The 27,413-nt window shown below is 41.1% G+C and overlaps 1 protein-coding gene across 22 annotated transcripts in view; it reads right to left on the bottom strand.

The window, feature by feature from the left end:
- Nucleotides 1–27,413, bottom strand: part of TTLL5 (tubulin tyrosine ligase like 5) — a 299,024-nt gene that overhangs the window by 151,755 nt on the left and 119,856 nt on the right. For 19 of the 22 annotated variants that reach the window (XR_002074563.2, XR_002074564.2, XM_053889627.1 and 16 more), the window contains one exon: nt 18,621–18,808. Coding sequence is in view for 20 of the 22 variants with exons in the window: in XM_053889627.1 (XP_053745602.1) it covers nt 18,621–18,808 (188 nt within the window). In the remaining 2 variants the exon portion in view is untranslated. The remainder of the gene's footprint in view (nt 1–18,620; nt 18,809–27,413) is intronic. The other 3 variants (XM_053889622.1, XM_053889630.1, XM_053889631.1) reach the window with 1 other exon arrangement.

The raw sequence follows: 27,413 nt of genomic DNA, 5'->3' as shown, positions 1-27,413 counted from the left end.
GAGCTCCAAAGCCCATCTTCTTACTCACTACACTATATTGTGAACAGATTTTGAAAACAGGCATTGATTTTAATATTGAAAAAGGGAAAGATCAGAATGACTAACAGTGTTGTTTGGTAAATTTTGCTCTGTCTATATAAGGGAACGCTATGCATTTGGTAGTTTTTTGAAAAATTCGTAATAATATAGGAACATGTTAATATCTCAGGTTAAAGAAAAAAAATCACACTATGAAACTGTACAAAAAGCAGATCCAAATTTCCTTAAACACACACACACACACACACACACACACACACACACACACACACACACAGATACAAACTCCTAAAGGGCATGGAGTACTTTTATCATCCAAAAGAGAAAATGTAAATTATTATGAGAAATACAGACACGAGGTGGTGAGCTTAAAACCTGTGTGATGAGGATGAAATCAGAAAAGAAAGGATGGTTTGAGAAGTGTTTCAAAATCAGTTGCACAGGGAGGGGATGATGAAAGGCAGGAGGGCACAAAGCTGAATGCTGGGTGCTGAGCGTGAGGCACAGGAGATGGAAATTCCAGGAAAAGCATCCTCCTCAAAAATGTCCTAACAGCCTAGCAATTTTGACATTTACAAACAGAAGAATTCTGGAACATTGTCTTTTTTTTTTTTTTTTTTTTAACTCTGAAAATTCTGAAAGAAACAGAAATCATTTCTAGCCACCGTATAGTACTTCATCCCTAGTTAAAGAACTCAGTACGCGAAACAGCCCAGGACTAGGCCTTCACACCAAAGGACTCAAATAGTTTTCTTGGGAAGAAAGCATTTTCCATAGGTCAGGAGTGTCTGTGGAGGCTGGGGTACGGGACACTCAGGCTGCACCCTTCAGTGTGGACCTGTCTTTAGAAGAAGCTTCAGAAGCCAACCTTGGCTCATCATTTCTGACCCCCTTGAGAAGACACACGCAGACGAAAGGGTAGGGAGGGAATATACTGGGGCAGGTTATGGTAGTATTCTCTGGCCCCTAGAGCCTTCGAGGAGCCATGCCTTCTTCCTACACCCCAGAGGCAACATAGGTCAGGTTCTCAGACAATAAATAAAATAAAAGGACCGAACTCACCCCTGCCCCACACTGAGCCCTCTTCCTTCCTGCCCTGCTCCCTGGCCTTAAACATCAGGCCTTTCAAATTAGACATGAGCTCGCAGCTTGTAAAAACGCTATAGAGTGAGAAAGGTCTTTATGATAACTAGCAGCTTCTCCTATTGCTGCCTCAGGCAGCATGCCAAAACCCTAATACAAGAGGCTTATTAATAATTTATAGTGGAACAGCAATAAAATAAACAAAATGTACACACTTTACCATGTTTAGTATAAACTGTATAGTTTGGAGATTAGTGGATGGGAAAGAGAAGAAATATCAGATTTCTTCAATCTTCTCTCTTTCGGCAAGGCTACCCCTAATTTAAACACCGTCATTTTCACGCTAATACCTAAGTTATTGAATGCTCACCATGTGCCACGTATTAGATGTCCTTGCATTGTCTTTGATATGCATTAGCTCACCCTGAGCGAGCCCTCTGAAGTAGGTTCTATTGTTACCCCCATTTTATAAAAGAGGAAACTAAAATCAATTTGATAATTCTGACGGTAAGCAATTAGACAAAAGTCACATACCTGCTAAATGCAGGGCCACGGTTAGACAGAAAATGTTCTCCTCCAAGTGCATGTGGTATACTTTCCCCAAACATGGTTTAACATTTGAATAGTAATGTCAGGCACCTGGAAGTGAGCTTTTAGATCTCACTTACTCCTTACCCATCACTCACGGAAGCAGACACTGTTACGCTCCCTTTCAGAGATGGAGACACTAAGGCTCAGAGTTCACCGTAACTAATTTGCTCAAGGTCACGTAACAGTTGCAGAACTGGTACTCTTGTTTTAGAATCCATTTTCTAGTTTTAAAACTAGTAGGAAACAGTCCTCGTTATCCTTAATTCTTAGAGATTTTTGAAAATATAATTAGCTATCTCAAATTCTGACAACAGTGATTATACAGGCATTGAATACACTTTGCCTTAAATATTATTCCCCATGTTACCCTTCACCAGAGGATATTAAAGAAGTGGGTGGGGGGGGGGAACCCAACATCCCCATCAATCGGTTTGGTTTCTTAGCAGGTATAGTAAAAGGAGGCATGAACATGAAACGAATTTTAGATTCTTGGTGGTTCTTTGTGGGTTTTGTTTTTTCATGTTACACTGATTCCTCATTTCATGCATAAACCAAAAAATGGTAGCTATTGTGATTTGCTTCTACACAAAAACAAAATATCGTCATTATTTTGAAGTAGCAAAGGGACCACTCTTAAATGAGAGATTATATAAAGAATAACAAAACTTTTAAAGCTTCTCATTTTTAGTTTTTAATGTTTATTTATTTTTGAGTGAGCGAAACAGAGTGTGAGCAGGGGGAGGGGCAGAGAGAGAGGGAGACACAGAGTCTGAAGCAGGCTCCAGGCTTTGAGCTGTCAGTACAGAGCCCGATGAGGGGCCTGAACTCACGAACCAGAAGATCGTGACCTGAGCCGAAGTCAGAGGCTTAAGCGACGGAGCCACCCAGGTGCCCCTCATCTTTCTTTACAAAGGACTCCTGCTAAAAATGTAACCTGTCTCTTTAAATAATAACTGATCCTCTATTTTAAATATTCTATTCTTACTTCTAAGGTTTTGTCTAGAAGACACCCAGGACCTATGTCACAACTATCCCTACCTGACCCGGCTCTGTCTTCCTGGAACATACGTTGCCAGTAAATAATCAAACAACTTGGGGCTCACTTAGATATGGCCTCAGAAACTTCTTTACACAGTCCTCCAGACAGCCAATACAAATCAGTCAGAAGTGACAAACAACCCCTGTTCTAGAATAGCCCTATGCAACAGAGCGTATTGGGATGACGTCAATGTTCTATAATCTGCACTGCCCAATACAGTGGCCACAAGCCATATGTGGCTATTATGCATTTGCAACGTGTCTGGTATGACTAAGGTACTGGAATTTAAACTTTATATAACTTAAATTTTAAAAGCCACATGTACCTACCTCGTGGCTACCTAATCAGATAGCATAGCTCGGAAGCCTCAACCAGATCTAGCTGAATCTTATGTGTACAAACTTACGTCTTGCTAGAGTCGGTCCAAGCTAATCATTCCTAGACTATGTGACTTAAAACAGCTTCTGGTTCTTCCTTTCAGTTTCCCAGTTTTTTCCAGGATGGGCAGAAGGAGATGCCGAACTAAAATGGACCCAAGCATCAATTGTGGCCCCAATGGCACCTTGTCTTGACTAGGGAATATCTAAGGGCAGGGCAAATCTCCCTGCGTTGGGCCGGGCCTTAATAAACTCTACACGTCAATCAGGGTTCACACGTGGAGGTTCCACCCTAACAGGAAGAAGGATGATAAATATGGCTGCCACCAGGCTACATCTGACGCTCTGTCCATCTCTGTTTCTCCAGGTAAACAAAGCCTCATCAGATGAAGAGAAAGTGGACAATTTCATACATATATCTGATTTTCAGTAATGATGAACATTCCACGCTGAAGCATTTTCAAGAAGGACAGGCTTAATAGCACATAAAGACATAGAGTACTAGTAACAAAAGAGACAGCTCATGATTTTTGTGAGGAGTATTAGGCTATCAAGGTAGAGGTTGTAGCCATTGGGCCAGGTGGCTTTCCTGGGCCAATAATCAGAGTCTGTGCTACTAAATCTAGGCTGGCCAACTCATGAATTCATCCCATTGGTCACGTAGTGTCTGGAAGATAGATGGGACAGTTTAAAACCCATTTTAATTACTGAAACTATGACACAAATAACATGCCTTGCTGACAATGGATATCAACATCTTTATGTGCAAAAGATAGCACACGTACGTAAAAACCTTGTAAGTCTGTGGACTTCTAAAACAGTCTACCTTAATTTTTATGCAAATACAAAAACTTTCAGGTTCACAACAGTAATAGTAACAATAAAGTCATGTTTAGCTAACGATAGCTAAATTTAATGAACACTTAATTTTTGCCAGGCATTGTCCTCTGTGTGTGTGTGTGTGTGTGTGTGTGTGTGTGCGTGTGTGTATTTATATATAAACTTATTTAGTCTTCAAGACAACTCTGTTAGGTAGGATTATTGCCTTCACTTATAGATGGGAAAATTGAGGTTGAGAGTTGAAATAACTTGCTCAAGAATAATTGTTACATTTCAGCCCCTAGTTTCAATTCCTGGTCTGCCTGATGCTTGTAGTTTCTAAGCACTGTGTTACTCTCACTGCCTTGTACCAGAACCTGGAACTTACAGGTCCATCTGTGACCAGCAGCATCTGCAATCCCTGGGAGCTTGATAAGGAGCCAGACTCTCAGCCAGCCTCAGCCCCAGTGCAGGAAATGTGCATCTGACAAGAGCCACACACAGGTAATTCACGTGCCTGGTATTGTCAGGGAAGCACTTTTACAGGAGATGGTAGAAAAGGAAACGGGGGCCATAGAAAGGTTCTCCTCCAGAAAGCTCCGGGAATTTCCCAAAAACCAGCAGAAATGCCTGGACGGGGTGAAGAGCACGATACAAAACACCCAAGGGGAAGGAGTAGAGAAAATAATTCTATCAGAACTTCAAGATTTTACTATTTCTCAGTGTTGTTTGGATGCTCAAACGTTAACTAAGTAATCATTCAGTATGACAAGGATGCAAATGTGAATAAAATGGTTTAAAACAAGGGTCAGAAAATTCCAAGTCTACTTGTTTTGCTGCCATGAGAAACAGTGGCCATTAAAAATAACCAAGACATTGGGGTCCCTGGGTTGCTCAGTTGGTTAAGCGTCTGACTTCGGCTCAGATCACGATCTTGCAGTTTGTGAGTTCGAGCTCCGCATCGGGCTTCGCGCTGACGGCTCAGGGCCTGGAGCCTGCTTTGGACTCTGTCTCAGGCTCTCTCTGCCCCTTCCCCACTCTGTCTCTCTCCTCTCTTAAAAATCATTAAAAGGAAAAAAAATAAATAACCAAGACATTTAAGCCTAAAAATTAAACTTGGTAAATATTCCTCCACCCCAGCCTTTCTCTAGCTGGTCAGCTAAGTGAATGATTGCCTGCGGGGAGATCTAGTCACAGGATCCCACCCACCGCTGCCTAGGCCTTAGGCAGATGCTTCACCCCTTGCTCCTCCCCCTCCTCTGCTCCACTCTCCCGGGGCTGCTCTTCCAGAGGTTCCACTCCCATTCCCTTCTTCATGTCCATTGCCACGGTGACCTCGGTGCATTTTTTCTTGTAATACCAAAACGCTGTTTATTTTAGAGCCAGCCTTCCGAATCAGGCAGGTGAGCAAATATCTGAATGTGTGGGGTAGGGACACATTGTGCGCATTCCATCTAGACAGGTGTTTAAATTACAGCGGGAATAAATACAGGTGATGGATTGTAAAGGGGGTAGGTGAAACACAGAGAGGGAGGCCAATTTCCGGCTGCTGGCCCGCCCAAGTGTTACTGCTTGTTACTGCTGTTTGCTGTTTGCTGCCAGTGTTATAATGAAAATATGATGGCATTGCCCTGATGGCTTCCCAGAATATACCCACCACCCACCCAGATACATAACCTTTTGGTATCCAAAGAGGATCCAGGGCCAGGCCTAACTAGATCACTGTTGCTGTAGTTGCCATGCTCTAGAAATGCTGCACACCTGAATGCTCAAAAGAAGTCCAAACCTGCTTCATATAAGCAAGGTCTTGGGTCAAATCTTAGGGGTATACACAGATTAAAATGTGGCCCATTAAAACGTTACCCATGAAGGAACTGGTAATCTAGCGAGACAAGACACATAGAAACAGAGAACAATATTCAAGGCCTCTAGGATGTGATAACTGCCACAATAAAAATGCTAAGGAAATTCAAAGACATCTGAGCTAGGCCTAAAAGGATAGGCAGTAGGATTGCTGTGGGGGTGGTGGGATGGTGGTGGTTCCTAGAGGGAAAAAGCGTTAAGTCAAAATGCAGAAACAGATAGGCAGGAAGAATGTCTGAGAAATAGGAAGCAGTCTAATTTGGCTAAATCTCAGAGCAATAAAAGATAGGAACAGAAAGAAAAAATGGCTTGGGGAGATCACTGAATGCCAGACTAAACATTTTGCTCTTAATCTAAGAGGTAACAGTAAGCTTGCTGAAGGGTTCTGATAGAGTAGTGCTATGTCAGAATCGTGGTGTGGGTAGAAAAATCTAGTGCTGTTTCATGGGCTGGGGAGAAAGGAGCTATTAAGGAAAACTAAGATTCGTCGAGAGCCACGGTAGTCAGGCAAGAGGTACGGAGGTCGGGATGCAGGACACGCCATTGCTGGCCTCTACTCACTTCCCTCCTAGGCTCAGGAGTGCTGGACCACGGAGCTAGAGACCTGCTTTGTAATCTGCCGATAAACACTCTTAAATTCATGTGTTCATTGTTCATGGTTTCTTCTTGGATCAGCCCTCTTTTGGATACATCTTCCCACAGCTGGCAAAGCAAGATGGTGCTGCCTGGCATTTTAAGAAGGGATGGTCAAAGAGTGGGCCTTAGTGCAAGTATGCCTGTCCTTAGATTATCTTGCCATGCCTCTCTTCAACAGTAGAATGGTTTGATGATCAAGATTAGGGTGTGGGCCTTGGGGGGAAAGGTCTGACTAGATGGCTTGGGTCTAGGCCTGAGGCCTGGTGGGCAAAAGAAGTCATTGGATCATACACTATCTAGCCCAAGCCACCAAAGCTAGGAATTCCAGTCAGGAGTCTGAAACCAAAAATAGTAATAAGAGGTGGCTCTGGCCTGAAGGATACTCTCTGGGCATCTTCTTCTGAACCTCAAGGTGGTGACTATGGAATCCTAGATTCCAGCCACACTTTGCCCTAAATCAGTGTTTAATGACCACACGGGTAGTAATTTCCAGCTCCACCATGGAATAACAAAATCAAACAGACTGATATTTAAGAATGGTGAAGTTTTAGGAGATATTTGGAAAGACAACACAGGTTAATGAAAAAAACCGAAGGTGCCGGCATCCAGCGTGAGCCCTCGAGCCCATCAATCATCAACTGGTATCTGCCTCTGTGTATGCATATGCCATCAGTCCCTTAAGGACAAGACAATCTCCGTGCATAGCAGACCACATTCTCCATTTCTATAGATGCTCTCTATAGATACGATTTATCTACAAATGCAGCCTTCTGCTAACTGGGGCTGGTGGATTGTCACGTGGCTTTTACCTTTCTTAACACAGTTCCAAGGTTTATCATTGCTGCTTAGAAAAACACAACCAGCAAATCTAGAGAGGGCTATGCCAGGAGGCAGGGATTACCCCCAACATGCAAACCGAAAGATCAGTTTATATGGTGTTTCATCACTGGCTCTAAGAAGGTCCTTCAAACCACTTTAGCGCAGCAGGATCCCGAAATCTAGTTGCTACCATCTTGCATTTTACTTCCCAATGTCAACTTTATTTTTCATAAACAATCTCCCTTAGCTGCAAAGGATCCTTGTCACTAAACTGCTTCAAGAGCCTAGAGGTAGGGCTGAAAGAACTTCATGCCATGATTTGTACTGTATTATAATTGTAGGCTTATTTGCCTATCTTGGCCCACAAATTACTATATCTCATTCACTGTTGTATCCTCCGAGCTTAGCCCAGCAGGCACAAAAGCATTTATATACTGAATGAAGTGGGTCTCATCTACTCACAAGTGCGCGCGTGCGCGTGCGCGTGCGCGCGCGCGCACACACACACACACACAGCCTCTAGCTAGAAGCTAGAATCACCAGTGAGTGGAAAAGTGATTACTGTCACTGGAAGGCTAGCTTCGGAATAATGGGAAATAAAATAATCAGTGATTAGAGAGAGGCAAGTGTTGCTCTTGCTAGTGCCCTGCATAATTTTAGAGACACGTTCTTCCTGGTCTTGAAGCCTTGGGCAAGGTTCTCAAATGTGGGAAATAAGAGCTGTGCGTACAGATTTTGCTCCTTGTCTGCACAACGTCTCTGCTGTTATGTTTCTTCTTGGCAGTGAAACTGCAAACGGCTGACACTCCATTTGAGATCGGGTTGCATACATTCTCTAATGTTTCTCCAGTGATGAAAATCATGTAGTAAGTATGGATCTGGCACTTTGGGTTTTCCCTTTCTTTTATCTTGCGTGAAACAGATCTTGAACCTCAGGTTCACTAGGCTGTTTGCAAATGTCATGTATCTTTTTTATCAAAATGGAGGTTGGGAATTCAATGTGAAACACCAAATAATAGCTACCACGTGAGCAAACTGGTGGCCTAGCGCTCCCAACGCAACTTACAATCTTGGCATAGCTCAGGCGAAGTCTAGAGACGGGGCTTCAGAAGATCGTATCATTAATCCAACAAATATTTATCAGCTACTCGGTGGAATTCTTCTCAGCATGGAGTGAACAGTGAAAACAAAACAAAACTCCTTGCTTCCATCAAGATTATACCCTAGTCGGGGGATATCACTGAAATAATATAAAGAATGTGTGAAGCAAAGATGATCATAGATCTGGAGTGGTCATTTTTGGCCAAATTATCAATATTACTGGCTATATGCTACCTTAAAGTTTTCAGAGGTTCTTAACGTGGAGACCGTGGGTCCCTGGTTGTACCAAGAGGGAGCCTCATTGGAAAGTATCTGTGAAGCCTTTGAAATTAATGCAAATTTCTAAGTCTGAGTACACATTTTTAAAAAAAATTTTTTTTTTAACGTTTATTTATTTTTGAGACAGAGAGAGACAGAGCATGAATGGGGGAGGGTCAGAGAGAGAGGGAGACACAGAATCTGAAATAGGCTCCAGGCTCTGAGCTGTCAGCACAGAGCCGGACGCGGGGCTCAAACTCACGGATGGCGAGATCACGACCTGAGCCGAAGTCGGACGCTCAACCGACTGAGCCACCCAGGCGCCCCGCACATTTTTTTTTTTTTTTTCAGAACAAGATAGCCTTCATTCAATTCTCAAAGGGATCTCTGACTCAAAAAGGGTTAAGAATCACTCAGAATGTTACGAAGATTAATTTGTCTAAATCTGCATTCATAATGTCCTCAGAACTACACCAATATCATCTTGAGAACAATGCTCTCTATGTTATTCACATGCAAAGGCTCATCAGAATATGACTAAATCAATTGAGCATGCTACCGAAACTTTCATTCTCCTGACCATGGGGCTCCGAATGATTTGGAACAGGGGCAATGAAGTGGCAAGTCCTTCCTGACTTGTTCTAGTGTATGTAGCTAGAACAAAAGGCAGGCCTTGAATAGGAAACACCAGTGGACCAGAATCCACTTCACTCAGGAGAAAAGGAAAACCAAAAGTGCCAGATCTACACTTATTACATCATTCTCATCACTAGAGAAATTTTAGAGCATACATTCAATCAAGAACATGAAACAAAATCATCCTTACACAGTTACCTTTCTAACCATTCTTTTAAGGCCACTTCCTGAGAATTTATAAAATCATCAGCCACAACAACCAACGTGTTTTAAGACAGCTTCAACTCCTGTGTCAACTCCTGGATCCCAATAAAATGAGCCTCAAGGGATTTACACTCTGATCACCGGGAGACACGAGTCAGAACATTAATCGAAATCTAAACGGGGCTAGGAAAAGCTGGGAATCTCTGCAGCCCCAGTACATCGGCACTAAGTTCTCTTGTCATGCACCCCCCTCTCTGTTGAACACTGTCATTTACACGATACACATACACATATCGACATTCAGTGCTCCAAAATCTGGAAAGAGTTCCAGATTAAGATTTGAGACATTCCTGGGAAACCTTACAAAACCACCAAATCACTTTGTAGTGTTTCCAGTTTATACATTTGGTTTTTATGAGTCGATGGGGGCTGCCACCACCAGTGATAAATAGATCTTTTTGCATCACTGCAAATTAAGAAGGCCGAATTTTGCCTGCTCAAAAGATTAGGCAAATTTATGATTTCACCATAAAATAATCTGATGAAGTGTTCGCTCAACAAGTAACTGATCATCTAGACAGACCCGCACATTTCTCAACCTGCTTTGGAGCTTGGAGAAGCACTTCTCATCATGAACTCAGGAAGTTCAATTTGTTTCTCTCTTGTAGGCTCAATCATTGGCTTTGCTATAACTGCAGCAGTGTTCAGCTGACGCAAGGTTAGAGTCCTGAATCAAACAGGAGGAGGTAGGAAAACACTAAAGGAAAGAGCATGGCATCACACAGACTTGGGTTTGAGTCCTGATTCAGCCATCTGCCATTTGTATGACCTTAGCACAGTCATCTTTCCTTCCAGCTTCTATTTGCTTCATCTGTAAAAAATAAGTATCCACACCGTAGGGTTAAAGAAATAATGCTCATAAAGTTCTTAGCACAGTGCCTGGTGCAAAATAGACATTCAGTTAATGTCAGCTGCTTTATTCTGAAGGGCAGTGTGGTACTCCCAATAAAAATGAAACATGGGGGGCGCCTGGGTGGCTCAGTCGGTTAAGCAGCCGACTTCGGCTCAGGTCATGATCTCCCGGTCCGTGAGTTCAAGCCCCGCGTCGGGCTCTGAGCTCTCAGCACAGCTGACAGCTGACAGCTCAGAGCCCGGAGCCTGTTTCAGATTCTGTGTCTCCCTTTCTCTGACCCTCCCCCGTTCATGCTCTGTCTCTCTGTCTCAAAAATAAATAAACGTTAAAAAAAAAAAAAGAAACATGGAAGAGCAGGAGTTTCAAAAAGAATATAAAAAAACTGGGACGCTTGGGTGGCTCATTCGGTTAAGCGTCCGACTCTCGATTTTGGCTCAGGTCACTATCTCAAGGTTCATGAGGTCTAGCATACACTGTCAGCACAGAGCCTGCTTGGGATTCTCTCTCTCTCTGCCCCTCTTCCGCTCACCTGTGTGCACTCTCTCAAATAAATAAACATTTAAAAAATAAATATTTAAAAATAAAACAATGTAGAAACCAACAAAATACAGAAGAGAAATTCTTTTCAACTTAGCAGGGATGTGATAAGTACCTAGCTAGTGTGAGGGTGCTGAATTAGCTGATGGATTAGAAAGAACTGCCATCACATAGATTATAACTCAATAAGAAATAAGAGATGAAACATCACTATAATGGGTTTACTCTACAGAGAGACTAATAAGGGGCTAAAGGAGCATGGAGAATGGAAAGATGACTTCTGGCTGGGGCAGCAGTGGGTTCTGCATTCATTTCTTTATTCAAAAACGTACTGAGTGCACACCATATACCAAGCCGAAAACAAAATGGGTGAAAACATGGACACAGTCCCCATCCTTAACCAAGAAACTTCCAGTCCAATAGCATGAGCACATTTCCTGAGTACTACCCATGAGTCAGGTTCTGAGGCAGCAGAGGACACTGCCCCCAAAGGGCCCACCATCTGTCGAAGGAGACAGCTATCTGGACATGCACAGTGTGATGAGTGAAGTGGCATGTATATGAGTGAAGGGGCACCTGTTTGGAAACGTCATGAGAAAGACGTGGCCGCCACCTGACCTGTGAGCTGGCTCCGGGAACTCAGAAGCTTCTCAGCCCCTCCTCCCCTGTCCTTGGAATGTGGGCTCCACTTGCTGTTAGCGCTTCTAGAGGCTGCTCCAGGGACATGGCCTTGAGATGATGATGTTGTGTTGAAAACACCTGCATGGTATATATAGCTGAGCCCAGTTAGCGACTCTTTATAAGCTTATAAGATCTGGTGGGCAGGTGTGGGGAGCCATTCGTCTTGCTGCCCAAAACAAGCCTCCTATGTAAGTTCCCTCTGCTATTATTAAAATTGCCACCTACCAACCTCGAGTGGTCTGCCTCCTTCTTTAGTCTCTCCCTGCCCTCTGAGTACAGGGGCTGCTTTCAGATTATACCAGGAAAGGCGTGAGAACCAACAGCAACTATGTGGAGCCTGGACAAATGCATAAGGTTAGACATGGTAACAGGGGAACATTTCCCGTGAGAAGATAGCAAAACTTAAGGCGTGGAGACTAACAAATTCTGAGTGACTTGCACAAGAACATGTGTGATGGGCGAGGACAGGCCGGGGAAGTAGCCCGGAGCCAGATTCTAAATAAAGGCTTTGAATAACACTTAATAGCTTGGGCTCCACACTGTAGATAACAGAAAGCCCCCTCGAGATTCTTGGGCAAAGGAGTATTATCATCAGACTTGTGATTCCAGAAGATTCCTTTACAGCCAAGACCAGGGTGGGCAGGGGACCCTTTGGGAGGTAACTGCAGCTGTCCAGTTGAGATAATTAAGGTCTTAAGCAGGACAGCAGATGTGAAAGTGAAACAGAGAAGACATATATGAGACATTATGGAGTCAGAATCAGCAAGAATTGGCAATTGCCTGGATGTACAGAGAATCAAGACGCAAACAGAGACAGTGATAAATCAAAGGCTCCATACCTAAATGCCAAGAAATGCAGTGCCACCAATACAGAGAGAAAAAAGGGAAAGAACAAATAGGTTTTTGAGTACTGAATACTTCTTTGAATATTTTCAAAATATGTTTACAATACGTTGGGTATTTTGGGTGCTGGTAGGTGTTGTATGGAAACCAATTTGTCAATAAATTATATTTAAAAAAAACACATGTTGCAAATGGAATCTAGTTTTCAGGGGAAAGAGGAGGATGAGCTCTTAGAGGAAGAACTAAAGGGCTGGAGAAGCTAAGAAAAGTTTTCAGGTAGGAGGTGGTCAATAATAGTACCACATGCTGAGGGAGAAGAAGGATTAAAAATAGGTGACCAAGATTGGCAATCCAAGGTCATCAGCAATCTCTGAGAGCTGGACAAAATGTAAGAGATAAGGTCAGACTGTAAGAGTAAGTGTGGAGGGGAAGGGGTCGGGGACCTGGGCAGCAAGGGCATGTTACTAAAAAAATTTTTTTTAACGTTTATTTTTGAGAGAGAGAGAGAGAGAGAGAGAGAGAGCGAGAGAGAGAGAGCTGGGGAGGATCAGAGAGAAGGAGACACAGAATCCAAAGCAGGCTTGAGGCTCTGAGCTGTCAGCAGAGAGCCCGACATGGGGCTCAAACTCACAAATCGCGAGGTGATGACCTGAGCCAAAGCCGGATACTTAACCGACTGAGCCACCCAGGTGCCCCAAGGGCATGTTATTTTAAAACAAGATGGCAGTACAGGGAAGACAAGAGCTTGTGGGGGTTGGGGGTGGCAGGGTGAAAGAAAGGTTACTAGAACAAGAGACCACAGAGTAGGCTAAGGAACTAAGGAAAACTGGGGCTGAAAGCCTTGAGAGACAGAGGAGCTAGGGAATTAAATAGGATCAGTTGGAACTAGGTCCTAGAGCCGGGAGGCACAGGGATCGAGGAGGAGAATTAGTCTCAATACTAAAATTACCCCATTTTACAGAAAAGGAAATCAAGGCACAGGGATGTTAAGTAACTCGTCCAAGGTCTCACTGACTCAAGAACTCCTGCTTTTTCTATTTATCCTTTTCTGTTTCTAGAAATGGGAAAGAGTAATGTACACGATAAAAAAAAGTGCAACTTTTTCTACCCAGAAAGAATACAGAACAAAATGGAGCTAGACTTGGAAAACAACCACCCAATCAGAACCCAAATGTACAGCAGTTCAAACGTGTCCAGGCACGCTAAGGAGGCAGGGGGAGAGTGCCCAGTGCCCAGCGCCCAACCTTGTGATAAACTGGGTGCCATCCGCCTCGGTTCTGGAGAACATTCGTCATCATTTCAGAAATTTAGCTAGCTCTCTCTGCCAATTTCACCTTCAAATTGGAAATTTTGAAATTAAGATTCACTCAAGGTCTACTGTGGCAGCTGCTGAAGCAGAAGAAATGATAGAGAATTCCTTGATACATGAGTGACTGAGAGGAACGAGTAGCCAGTGGAAACCAAACATTCCACACCTCGGCATACACCCTTCTCCAGAACTGCTCTAGAAAAGTATCAGGGTCAGGAGCAAAAAATGAAAGAAACGGAATTGGTTTCTTTTCCACTCTCCATCTTCATGAAAAATGTGAGAAGCAGAAAGTGTCTCCTCCCTCCTATGTATCTGTCAGCACATTTCCAGGAGGCCTGGCCACATCCCGGGCACCGGCTGGCTGGGGAACAGAGACTGACACAGCACATTCGTTCGCCCTGGAGCCCTCGCCTGGGTGGTCTGCTCTTATTCCTTTGATTAAACTCCCAGGCTGGAGGAGCTGGAGCTGCTCCTAATGATAGCTGGTCCTGAAATCTCACACTCGCCCGCACAGAGAGGGCCAGCGCTCCCTCTGAGTCGCAGCCTCCCACTCCTCACCACAGAGCCGGGCTCCTTCGCCACATTCTTCTGCTCACGAACAGCCGTAACCACAAAGGGCAACGTGGGCGCAGAGTGCTGCAGGGCTAACGCATACGTCTCCCAGCACTGAGTGAAGTGGAGAAAGGGAGACTCAAGATCTCCTCCAGCGCCCTGTCAGCTACCGCAGCGCTCCCCCCACCCAGCAGGTGAAAGATGCTCCCAGAAAACCCTGCTTTCAGGGATGTACACTCTGGCTTCTAAAGAATCCCGTCCCCCAAAGATAATCAGCCTCTCAGGTGTCAAGGGAAAGAACTACATTTGACCTGCTCTCTGCTCAGATGCTGAATAACCATACGCTAAGGACACGTTATCTCTTTCCAGCATATTGAAAGCATACACATGCTGGCAAGCATTCTGAAGTGGCTACTGTGGCCACTTCGTGGGGCAAGGAAAAGTCTGAGGTTCTTAGGTGTTCCTGGCTATAAATAAGGTTAAATCATAACAGAGGTAGTGAAAGTTGTTACAAGCTAATAAATAAGGGTTCTGTTTCTAGCCATGCAAATCCATAAGAATTTAGCCTCTGATGTAAATCCTTGGTGCTGCAGAGTTTTATGATCAAATTCTGGGGTTGTCGGAGTACTTTGCTTCTCTACTTTTGGCTAGCTCACTTTTCCTCGGCGTGGTCACCAGTGAGCAGGAAGGAAAAGCGGTGATGCTGCCCCGCCCTCCGATCTGCCCTCCTCCAGCTACCCGAGCGGTCCAGCTGAAAGGCAAAGCCGACTGGGTCTCTATGGCCCGTCACCTGTGAGATATAGAGAAGTTCCTTCACAGAGAAAGCTCTCCTTTAAATCAGCCCTTGTCTTCTCTTCCAGCTTCCATCCTAGCTGCTCTCTGCTGATTCCCTATCGTCCAATACCACTAACCAGCCTGCTGTTATACATACATGCATACATATATACATGCATGCACGCTAGCTTGTGTTCTGAAACCTGTCCTCACCCTTCTTCTTCCACCCACAGGTCCACCATTTAGATTCAGTTTCAACACAATCTCTTCCAAGAAGGCTGCTCTGGTCTTCTCACTCCCATACACAGGCTGGGTTAGGTGTCACCTCTTTTGGTCGTACTGTTTATCCCCTAGAAATATCTCTGTTGTGCATTTTCCATGCTAGAACTCTCATGTGTTTATGTGGCTGTCACCCCTACCAGATTGTGAGTTTTTTCATGCCAAGGACTATGTCTTATATCATCCCCGTGGCTTAGTACCAAAGTCCGGAACATTCCTAACAGCTTAATAAAATGTTTTTGAATGAATAAATTTAAAAAACCACATTTGAATTAAAAGTTTTATAAAGAATGCCACTAAAAGCTTTAATGGACTAGGTAGTTGAAATTACAGACAAAATAAAATGATTTTTCAAAAATGGACCCAAGGATTTCAATTTTTTATACTTATCTTCCAAAACACAAATAATTTAACATCGGTGTTCCTTATTTAGTAGTAGGTCTCTTAATACCTTACCCAAAAGAGCAAGGTAAAGATACATCAGCTTATGGGAAATAATGAAAGTGACACTTGGGAGGAAAATTCACAGCTTTCAATATAGTGACAAACAAGAGGGAATGAAAATAAGTACCCAACTCAAGAAACTGGGAGGAAATAAAGCTAGAAAAAGCAGAAGGAAGAAAATTAGTAAAGACAAAACAAAACAATCAGAAAACATTAAGAAAGTATCAATCCTACTGGATAAAAAAAGAAAGAAAAAAGAAAAAAAGAAAAAAAAAAACCACAAACACAAAACAGGAACTGGAAACAATCACAGGTAAAAAGCACTTATAGTGATTACCGAACACAAAGCTGCTTCTGCTGAAGCAGCGTTGAAGGTTTCATGGTCCAAGTTGAGAGAGAAGGGCAGAGCTGCCCCCACTTTGGGTCTGCACCCCCCCCCCCCGCCCCCCAGTAAACACAAGAGCCAGAGCCCATACGAAGCCACTCTAATAAGTTATTATTTACTAGAAGAAGAATAAAAGAATTTTCCAAATTCCAAATTAAGGAATTGCTTTCTCTGAGGGGAAGGAGCCAGATAACATAATTGAGCTTTTCAATAACAAAGTTCATTTTGGTAACAGTACATTTTATCCAAAAACTTAACTTTTTGAAATCAAATTAAAAATCATTTATTCTTGGGGCACCTGGGTGGCTCAGTCGGTTAAGCATGCGACTTCTACTTAGGTCATGATCTCACAGCTTGTGAGTTCAAGCCCCACGTCGGGCTCTGTGCTGACAGCTCAGAGCCTGGAGCCTGCTTCAGATTCTATGTCTCTGTCTCTCTCTCTGCCCCTCCCTGGCTCGTGCTCTGTATGTCTGTCTCTCTCTCTTTCAAAAATAAACATTAAAAAAAAATTTTTTTAAGTAATTTATTACTTGAAGCCTTTTATGGCTGAAATACCAGTATTTCCCAAATACATGGCATTTAGACTTTACAAAGAAGTTTTTGCATACTATCCTCAGGACCCTGTTACATTTTCCCCAACAAATAAAGACCCTGAGGTTGAGAGAAGCTGAGTCAACTGTCCGAGGTCACACAGCTAGTCAGTGGCAGAAGACAGATCTTCAGCGGGCTAGTCTAGTTCGCTTTCTACCACCCTACCCTGCTTATTACATACTACGGCCCCTCCCTCAGTACTGTACCAAGCACCAACTACCCTCTTACCAGACTTTAAAAGTTAAGACTGACATCTAATGGCAAGTTCAGATTCCTATGAATAGGAGTCTGATGGACTTTGAATTCACTGGCACTGAAGTTCTCCTTAGATAAGAAAGATGGACTAAAGGAAATTATTTTCCAATTAGGATACAATCACCCTGGAGTCCACAGGATCAGAATCTTGCCATTTTGCAAGCTTCGTAGCTTACCCAATGACAGAAGTTGAAAATATGTAAACACTAATATTGGCTATGTTTCTTACTGTGACTGCAAAGAAAATTCCCTAATGCCTGGGTGCTTCTAGCTGCTCATTTATAAACTAGAAGCATACACTCTTGTCAATGACCCGGTGAAAAAACGTGTAGCGGATCATTGGCCCTCTCCCTTCCTCATAGCCACTTCACGTTTCAAAGTTCCTTCCCATTCGACCATGGTCATGACATTCTAGTCCCTCTTCCCAGCGCTCCAACACTAAAATCTAACTCGCCAGCCCGTCAAGTCTCCGCACTGCCCTTGTAGGATCCTGTGTTCCTATTTCAAATCGGGCCTCCTCATCTGATCCCTTCAAACGAGTAGGGATTTTTAAAAGAAAATTCAGTACAGCCTCACACACTGGGATGAGGCTGAAGTAAAGCTAAACCTGACCTTTAATTTTGGTTCTCAATTTTATACAGAGAAACAGGGCGCCACCAGGGAGCAGTGTGTTGCCTACTTTTAACATGTGGTGGAAGTAATTTTCAGCTTCACTTTGTTCTAGACTTGATTATCATTACAGAGTTGCCACTAATTAAGACTCGGATGCAACAGAGAGATAGCAAAATATTACCGTGGAGTTAAATCATAATAATTTCTTTGGAGGACTTTGATACCGTTTTGCATTAAGGAAAGGGAGAAGATATGGTTTCCACTTCTGGTTAAATACCATGGGAATAATCAGCGAGGAGGGCAAAAACACTCCCAAAGTTCCTGTGCAAGTTTCATCTAACTTTATTGTGTTATAAGCTTATTATCATACATATAGCTTAAGGTCAAAATTCTGGTATCTACTTCCATCTATTCAGCTTTCTGAATGATCTTGATTATATCACTTCTTCCAGCCTCAGTTTCCCCCATCTGTAAAATGGGGCAAATGATATGTGTTGACTAAAGGTGTGCTGGAATACTTTATTAACCAGTGCCCAGAACACGTCCTGAGATCATGAGATGAAAGGTGGTACAGTTGGAAAAAAAAAAAAAAAAGAAAGAAAAAAACTAAAAGGTAATGTTACGGCATTCTGGTAAAAAGATTTACAAGACTAGAACTCACTGGAAAATCATACCAAAGAAAGAAGTTATTTTTAAAGATCCTTTAAATGTGTATTTGACAGCTGAACGTTCAAGTCTGTTTATCCATAAAATGAGGACATCAGAGCTAGCAGCAGACTTAACTGTGGAATACCTGTAACAGAAGCTTATTTTCTTTACAGATGAAGAGAACACTTTCACTCTTCAGCTCACACCAACGCATCCTCCTTCAACAGGCATCAGCATATGGGAGACGAGCAAAGACAGGGAAGGACAGAGCGCCCTGTTGTTGATACAATCCTCGGAACCAAAGAGCTCTTCGGTCCCCCAACTGTCCGTACCTGCTGGGTGAGGAGACTGATGTGGGTGGATGGGGAATACTGTCTGGCCGCCTGCTTCTCAGCCAGCCGCTGGAGCTCGGCCGTAACCATACTTGGGTTGTACCGTTTGCTGGATGGAGAATCATCTTCTCCCTCTTTTTGTGTTTTAGCCACTCCCAAATGCAGCTTGTTTGGATGGCATGACCCTGCTTAAAAAAAAAAAAAAAGAGAGAGAGAGAGAGAGAGAGAAAAGTTTTTACCCACTTCGGACAAAAGCCCTGAAAAACTTAGGGTGATGACAAACAAATGTCAGCCAACAGATACTTGACTGAATCCCAAGGATCTTGACAACTTAAAGAGCAATAAACTATCTTTGAATGCTCACACGAATAAAACTAAATCCTTACCATGCACAAGAAACTCTTCTTACCGCCAAGTTGTTACAAGCATTTATTAACTATGTTTTTGTTTATTATGAAAGCTTCACACACACGAGATTTCATCACGGGCAGTGGGGAACAACCACTCCTAGAATTTACTAATCATAATGACTAAAAAATGTAGTTTTAAAACTCATTATTTCTTGTTATGTGACTCTTCTGGTCAGTTGTCTGTAACAGCTACTGCCAAATTAGCCACAGTCTTTCTTACCAAGCTCAAAGGGGAAAACAGAAAAAAGCAAAACAGTGTATTTAGATACAAAAACAGCAATACTCTTAGATTTCCAAGTGACTCATTTTCCTTTCAGATTTAAATGCTCTTTTTCCAACTGTAATATCACAGTGTTCTATTATCTGGGGGCACTGAAATTCTGGTAAAAAGAAATTATTTAACATAAAATCAAGGTTCATATTTTCTCTATGATGGAAGTCACACATCTCACCGGAAAAATTTTTAAACCCAGGAAAGTAGGAACACTACAATGTGTTTCCTTTCTGTCCTTATATAACTGGGATCACTTGGTATACACAATCTGCTTTAAAAAATCTGTAACTTTTCCATGTTGACTTTATTGTGAGATACATAGAAAATATTATTTATAACAGATGTGTTGTTATAAAGAATACTATAATGAATGCTGTGAACTTACTATCCAACTCAAAACCACATTACCAATTAATGTGCAACAAGCCTGTGCTCCCTTGAGACATCCCTTACCTCCCTCCCCTTACCATTCATTCCCTTCCTTTTTAGAAGTATCTCTAATTATGTATTTGTGGGGTTTGTGTATGCATACTTAAATAAAATACTAGATAATTTTGCTTGGTTTTGTGCTCTACGAAAGTGGTATCTTGCTATCGTAGTTTCCTAGGATTTGCTCTTGTCATTTAATACCATACTTTCAAGATTCATCTTTGCGAGGTATAGCTAACATTCCTTAACTTATCTGCTGCTTGGCAATCCATTTTGCAAACACACCACAACTTCTTTTTCTATTTCCCATCAATGGGTATTTTGGTTATTTCAAGCTCATTGCTATTATTTGCTATTTGCTATTATCAGTGCAGCGATGATCACTCTTGAAAACATTTCCTGGTGCACATGTGGAAGAACCTCTTTTATGCATATGCCTAAGAATGGGATTGTTGAATCACAGAGTATGTACATTTCCAAATTTATGTGATCATGCCAAAGTGGCATTTTTTACATTCCCACAAACAAAATATGAGAGTTCCTATTGATTCCACATCCCTTCGACACTTAGTATTATGAAATATCTTAATTCTTCCCACTTCCAAGGGGGTGAAAAATCTCTCACTGTAGTCTCCACTTACATTCACTGATTAATAATGATGCCAAGCATGTGTTACCTCTTTTCTGATCCCACTGATCATTTTTCCATTTGGGTTCTCTATTTCGTATTAATTTATGGGAGTTTTGTTTATGTTTTCACTTGTTTCGTATCCTACGATCTCAAAGATGGGTCTCCTTTATTTTGTCCTAGAAGTTTTAAGTTTCGCATCTGAAATTGATTTTACACATAGTATGACTCAGTGACCTAATTTCATTTTTTTCCTGTATCATTAACCAATTATCCCAGCACCACATATTGAGAAACCCCTCCCTTTCCCCTATGTACAATGCCATCTTGGTCATGTATCAAAGTTCCATCTATCTGTGTGACTGTCTCTAACTTCCTATTCTGTTCCGTTAGTCCATCCCCTATACCTTTGCCAATACTACATTGTTTTAATTATCAGATCTTTATATAAGTCATAATAAGGTGTTCCTCCCCCTTATTTTTCTTCCTTCATAGGTTCTCTCTATGCTTGCCGTTGAGAATGGGCTTGTCAAGTATACCAACACACCTGTCGAGGTTTGGGTTGGAATTGTATTGAATCTAGGAACCAATCTGATGAGAATGGAAACATTTAGGACACTGACTCTTTCCATCCATGCACATAGTCTATTTAATCTATTTTATTTAGGTTTTCTCTAATGTCTCACAAAAAGCCTTACGAAATTTCCTTTCTTTCTGAAATATATCCCTAAATGTATTGTTGTCTTGGTGGTGACAATTACACAACAATGTGAATGTATTTAATGCCACTGAACCGTATACTTAAAAATAGTCAAAAGGGAGGACATGTGGGTGGCTCAGTCAGTTAAGTGTCTGTCTTTAGCTCAGTCATGATCTCATGGTTCATGAGTTCAAGCCCCATGTTGGGCTCTGTGCTGACAGCTCAGAGCCTGGAGCCTGCTTCAGATTTTGTGTCTCCCTCTCTCTCTGCCCCTCCCCTGCTCGTACTCTCTCTCTCTCTCCTCTCTCTCTCTCTCCTCTCTCTCTCTCTCTCTCTCTCTCTCTCTCTCTCTCTCTCGGTCTCAAAAATAAATAAACATTTATGGGGCGCCTGGGTGGCTCAGTCAGTTAAGCGTCCGACTTGAGCCCGGGTCACGATCTCGCGGTCCGTGAGTTCGAGCCCCGCGTCGGGCTCTGGGCTGATGGCTCAGAGCCTGGAGCCTGCTTCGGATTCTGTGTCTCCCTCTCTCTCTGCCCCTCCCCCGTTCATGCTCTGTCTCTCTCTGTCTCAAAAATAAATAAACATTAAAAAAAAAATTTTTTTTTAAATAAACATTTAAAAAATATTAAAAAATATTTAAAATGGTAAATTATATATACATTTAACCACAATACAAAAAGATTTGCTTTTTAAAAAAATTTTCCTTTAGAGAGTGGGAGAAGGGAAAGGGAGAGAGGGAGAGATGGGGAGAGAGGGAGAGGGAGAGAGAGAGGGAGAGAATGAATGAGAATCTTAAGCAGGCTCCACACTCAGTGCAAAACCCCAACGCAGAGGTCGATCCCACAACCCTGGGATCATGACCTGGGCTGAAATCAAGAGTCAGAGTCCCAACTGACTGAGCTACCCAGGCACCCCTCAAAAACATGCTTTCTAGCTCTTTGTTGCTAATATATAGATAAAGCTATTGATTTTTAATATTGATCTTATAGCCATCATACTGCTAAAATAATTATTTCTAAAATGTATCTGTTGATTATTTTCTACTTCCTATGTAGACATAGACTAGTTTGCAAATAAACAAACTTTATTTCCTCCTTTTTGATCCTTATGCTTTTCATTTCTTTTCCTTATCTTACTATGCTGGTTCTGGTAAACCATTAAATAGAAGCAATGTTGGTGGGCATCCTTTTATGGCTCTTAACACTAAAAAAAATTCTTTCAACATTTTCCCATTTACGCTGATACCTTTTTTTTTTTTTACGAGCGCACACATGAGCAGAGCAGAGGGAGAAAGAGAATCCCAAGCAGGCTCCATGCTCAGCACAAAGCCCGATGTGGGGCTTGATCCTACGACCCTGGGATCATGATCCTAGCTGAAACTAAGAGTCAGATGCTCAACCGACTGAGCCACCCATGCATCCCTACACTGATACCTCTTGTAGAGTTTTGGCAGATAGCCTTTTTCAGCTCAAGAGAGTTTTCTTCCCTTCCTAGTATGCTGAGAGTTTTATCACAAATGAGTGGAGAATTTTATCAAATTCTTTTTCTGCATCTACTAAGATGAATATGGTTCTCCTCCTTTAATTTGTTGATGCAAATGTCATTTATAGATTTTCTACTGCGGTTCTTATAGATTTTCCTGTTGTTCCTTGGCTAAGCTTGTTTATGGTGTCCTGTCTCTTTCATATGTTGCTGGATTTGGCTAGCTTACATTTTGATTAGAATTTTTGTATGTATGTTCATAAATGAAGCTTGTCTACAATTTCCCTCTCTACTACCATCCTCAACTGGTTTTTGTTATTAAGATTAAACTAGGCATACAGAATGAACTGAGGATGACTGTTTCTTTTCTCATTCTCGAGAAGAGCTGAAGACTGGAATTATCTGCCCCTTGAAAGATTATTAGAACTTACTTATGAAATTACCTGGGCCTCAAATTTTCTTTGTGAGAATTTTTTTAACTATTGTTTCAATTATCTTGATACTTACAGGGCTGTTGAGGCTTTCTTCACCTTTTAGTCAATTTTAAGTAAGTTACATCTTTGTGTTTGTCCATTTTGTATGTTTTCAATTTTATTGGAATAAAACAGTATTCTTTTTGTCACCAATGCAATATATGTACATTCTGTTGTTTTTCCATTTCTTATATTATTTATCCATGTCTTCTCTCTTTTCTTTATCCATCTCACCAGAAGTCTGTCCATCTTCTTAAGGTTTCAAAGAATTTTTGGCTTCGATATTCTCTACTGTGCTTTATTTCTGAATTCTGTGATTTTTGCCCTTATCTTTATTATTTTTTATTTAGATTTATGATGTTGTCTTTATAATGTCTAAAATTAAATATTTAGCACATTAATTTTCAGCCTTTCTTCTTTTCAAACATAAGTTTTAAGGCAGTAAATTTCCCTCTAAATACTGCCTCTCGTTGCCCTCCACAAATATGGACACACAATTTTTGGATTACCATTCAGTTCTAATACTTTTACATTTACCTCCACTATGATTTCTTCTTTGACACTTTTAATTTTTTTTTTTTAAGTTTTTATGTTAACTCCAGTTCACTAAACTCCAGTTCAGGTATACAATATATTGATTCAACACTTCCATGCAATACCTGGTGTTTGACTCTTAAATTTGAGGATTTGTTATATATTGTATCTTTTTGTTATCACCATTCAATTTGACGGCAATGTAGACAGAGAATGTGGCTCTGTGATACCAATTCTGTGAATTTTGCCTTATTTTATAATGTAGGACATGACTGGCTTTATGAATATATTATATGTTCTTTAGAAGGTGTTTTCTCTAATTATTGGGTACACAGTCCTATGTATGATCAATTGATAAAGTTTATCAACTTGTTTAAATGCTTTTCAAAATCAAATGCTGATTTAAAAAAATCTGTTTAGTCTATTAGTAACTGATAGAAGCACGGAAATCTCCCACTGAGACAAGGGGATTTTTAGATTCCTCATGTATCAATCTTTTTAATATATTTAGATGTTATTTTATTAAGGGCATTTAGAACTGTTTTGCCTTTCAGCTGAACTAAATAAACCTTTGCCTTCTGTCTTATGTAACTACTCTCTGTATCTATAAGAAAATTGTATATCTTTTTTTAAAATGTTTATTTTGAAGGACGCCTTGGTGGCTCAGTCGGTTAAGCGACTAACTTCAGCGCAGGTCATGACTCGCATTTTGTGAGCTCGAGCCCCACGTTAGTCTCTGTGCTGACAGCTCGGAGCCTGGAGCCTGCTTCCGATTCTGTGTCTTCCTCTCTCTCTGCCCCTCCCCTGCTCGTGCTCTGTCTCTCTTTCTCTCTCTCAAAAATAAACATTTAAAAAATAAAATAATATAAAATAAAATGTTTCTTTTGGGAGAGAGGCAGAAAGAGGGGAGAGGGAGATTCCCAAGCAGGCTCCGTGCTGTCAGTGCAGAGCCCGTCATGGGGCTCAAACTCACAAACCATGAGATCATGATCTGAGCCGAAATCAAGAGTCAGATGCTTAACCGACTGAGACACCCAGGTGCCCCAAGAAAATTTTTATCTTAAAGTCTATTTTAGCATATATAATATAGCTACACCATGTTTCTTCTGGTTGGTATTTACGTGGCATTTTGTTCTTCATCCTTTTACTTTCAACCATTCCTTGTTCTTCTTATCTTTAAAGTGTATCTTTCTGGTAAACAGAATATAGTTGGATTTTTAGAAAATTCAATATTTTCTCTTCTAACTCTTCTAACAAGTCCAACCCATTTATATTTATTTGATTCTTGACATATTGGGACTTGGTTTACCATCTTTTAAGTTTCATTTCTCTTGCTTTTTCTAAGCTGCTTGCTCAATCCATTTTTCTTCTTCCCATAGGTTTAGAATTTCCATAGTGTTACTCTTTTAGTGGTGACCTTTGAAATTTCATACTGTATATTTATCTTTAAAAAGACTAAAGTTAAATAATGTCTTAATCTCATTCCCAAACTATTCAATAACCACAGAAAAATGTAACTCGAATCACTTCCAGGCTGTTATTGTCATTTACTATATTGTTGTCTACTACTACTTTAAGCCATTCAGAATGTTCTCTGACCACTGTGGAAATAAGCTAAAAGCCAATTACAAGAAGTAGAGAATGCCAACTATCTGAAAATTAAACAATATACTTATAAACAATCCATGAGTCAAAGTATAAATCACAACAGAAATTGAAAAATATTTTTGAACTGACTAGCTCCTTCTGTTCCCTATCCCTCTCTGGGAAAAGTGTAAAAAAGGAAGGTTTTTTTGTTTGTTTTTGTTTTTTAAGTTTTGATAATACAGAGTATTGGAGACACTAATTTTGCTGAATTTCTCTCAAATGGGAGAAAAAAGTTCAAACCAGACATTATTATTACTATTATTATTGATCTTAGAAGATTAAATCACAAGAATAACCACTCAGAACTAGCACAGACACACATACATGCATATATTCATAATTATGACTTAGTAAAGTAGACATTTAATCTCTGATTCAAGCTGCATATTACAATATCCATTTCATTTGAAATCAGATACTAATTAAGAAATACAAATTGACTACTTGCAAAACATAGCTTAGCTGTAACTCATATTAACATGGATATTACTAAAGTGTTTAAAAACTTGACCAATAGTAAGGTATTTCCCAAACTAATCTACAGATTCAACACAATCCTATCCAAATCCCATCTGCTTATTTTTGCAGAAATTGACAAGCTGATCCTAAAGTTCACATGAAAATGCAAGGGATCCAGAATAGTCTAAACAATATGGAAGAAAGCAACAAAGTTGGAAGAATCACTCTTGTTGATTTCAAAACTGACTACAATGCTACATAAACAAGGCAATCTGGTACTGGCATAAAACAGACATATAGAGCAGTGTAATAGAACTGGGACACCAGAGAGAAACCCTTACATTTACTATTAAATGACTTCTGACAAGAATGTCAAGGCAATTCAAAGGGAAATAACACTCTGTTTCAACAAACGGTGCTGGGACAACTGAATGTACATACGCAAAAGAATACAGTTAGACCCTTATGCTGCATCATACACAAAAATTAAAGAAGACCTAAATGAAAAAAGACCTAAATGAAAGAGTCTAAACTATAAAATTCTTAGAAAAAAACCATACATATAAAACTTTGTGACCGGGGCGCCTGGGTGGCGCAGTCGGTTAAGCGTCCGACTTCAGCCAGGTCACGATCTCGCGGTCTGTGAGTTCGAGCCCCGCGTCGGGCTCTGGGCTGATGGCTCAGAGCCTGGAGCCTGTTTCCGATTCTGTGTCTCCCTCTCTCTCTGTCCCTCCCCCGTTCATGCTCTGTCTCTCTCTGTCCCAAAAATAAATAAACGTTGAAAAAAAAAAAAAAAAAAAAATTAAAACTTTGTGACCTTAGTTTAGGCAATAGTTTTTCAGATATGATACCAAAACATAAGCACAAAAGAAAAATAGGTGTATTAGACTTCATCAAAATTAAAAACTTTTGTGCTTCAAAACAATGAAAGGATGACCAACAGAATGGGAGAAAATATTTCAAAACCATGTATCTGACAAAGGACTTGTATCCAGAATACATAAAGAACATAACAATAAAAAACAAATGCCCCAATTTAAAAATGGGCAAAGAATTTGAATAGTTAGTTATCCAAAGAATACTGATGGCCCATAGGCCCATGAAAAGATGTTCATCATCACTTCATTAGTCATTAGGGAAATGCAAATGATAACCATAAATATGAGACACTACTTACTTCAAACCAACTAGAATAGTGGGTCAAAAAAGACAGACAATAGTTTTAGTGATAGCAAGGAGGGGGAGAAATTGGAACTTTCCTGCACTGCTGGCAGCAAGATAGTGTAGTCACTTTGAAAAGTTTGGTAGTTCCTCAATAAAAGGAAGCATAAAGTCACCGTATGACCCAGTGATTCCACTACACACCCAAGAGAAATGAAAACATGGGTTCACACAAAAACTTGTACACAAACGTTCACGGCAGCAATATTCATAATAGCCCATAAGGGAAAACAACCCAGACGCCCATCAACTGATAAATAAATGAACAAGGTAAGGTATATCCGCCCGATGGAATACTCTTCAGCCTACATTTCTACAAAGCAACGAAGTATTGATACATGCTACAACGTGAATGAACCCTGAAAACATTATAAGTGAAATAAGCCATTCACAAAACACCACTAACTGTACAATTCCACTTCTATAAAATGCCCAGAATAGGCAAATCCATAGAGACAGAAAGTAGTTCAGTGGTTGCCAGGGCTGGGGGGAGGAGGAAACGGGCAGAGACTGCAAATAGGTAGGGGATCTCTTTG

This window comes from Panthera pardus, unplaced genomic scaffold, assembly GCF_024362965.1.
Source record: "Panthera pardus isolate Hobbes unplaced genomic scaffold, ASM2436296v1 HiC_scaffold_24, whole genome shotgun sequence".
Taxonomy (NCBI): domain Eukaryota; kingdom Metazoa; phylum Chordata; class Mammalia; order Carnivora; family Felidae; genus Panthera; species Panthera pardus.
Note: the sequence above shows the minus strand (reverse complement) of the source record. Positions and strands in the feature narration are given on the sequence as shown.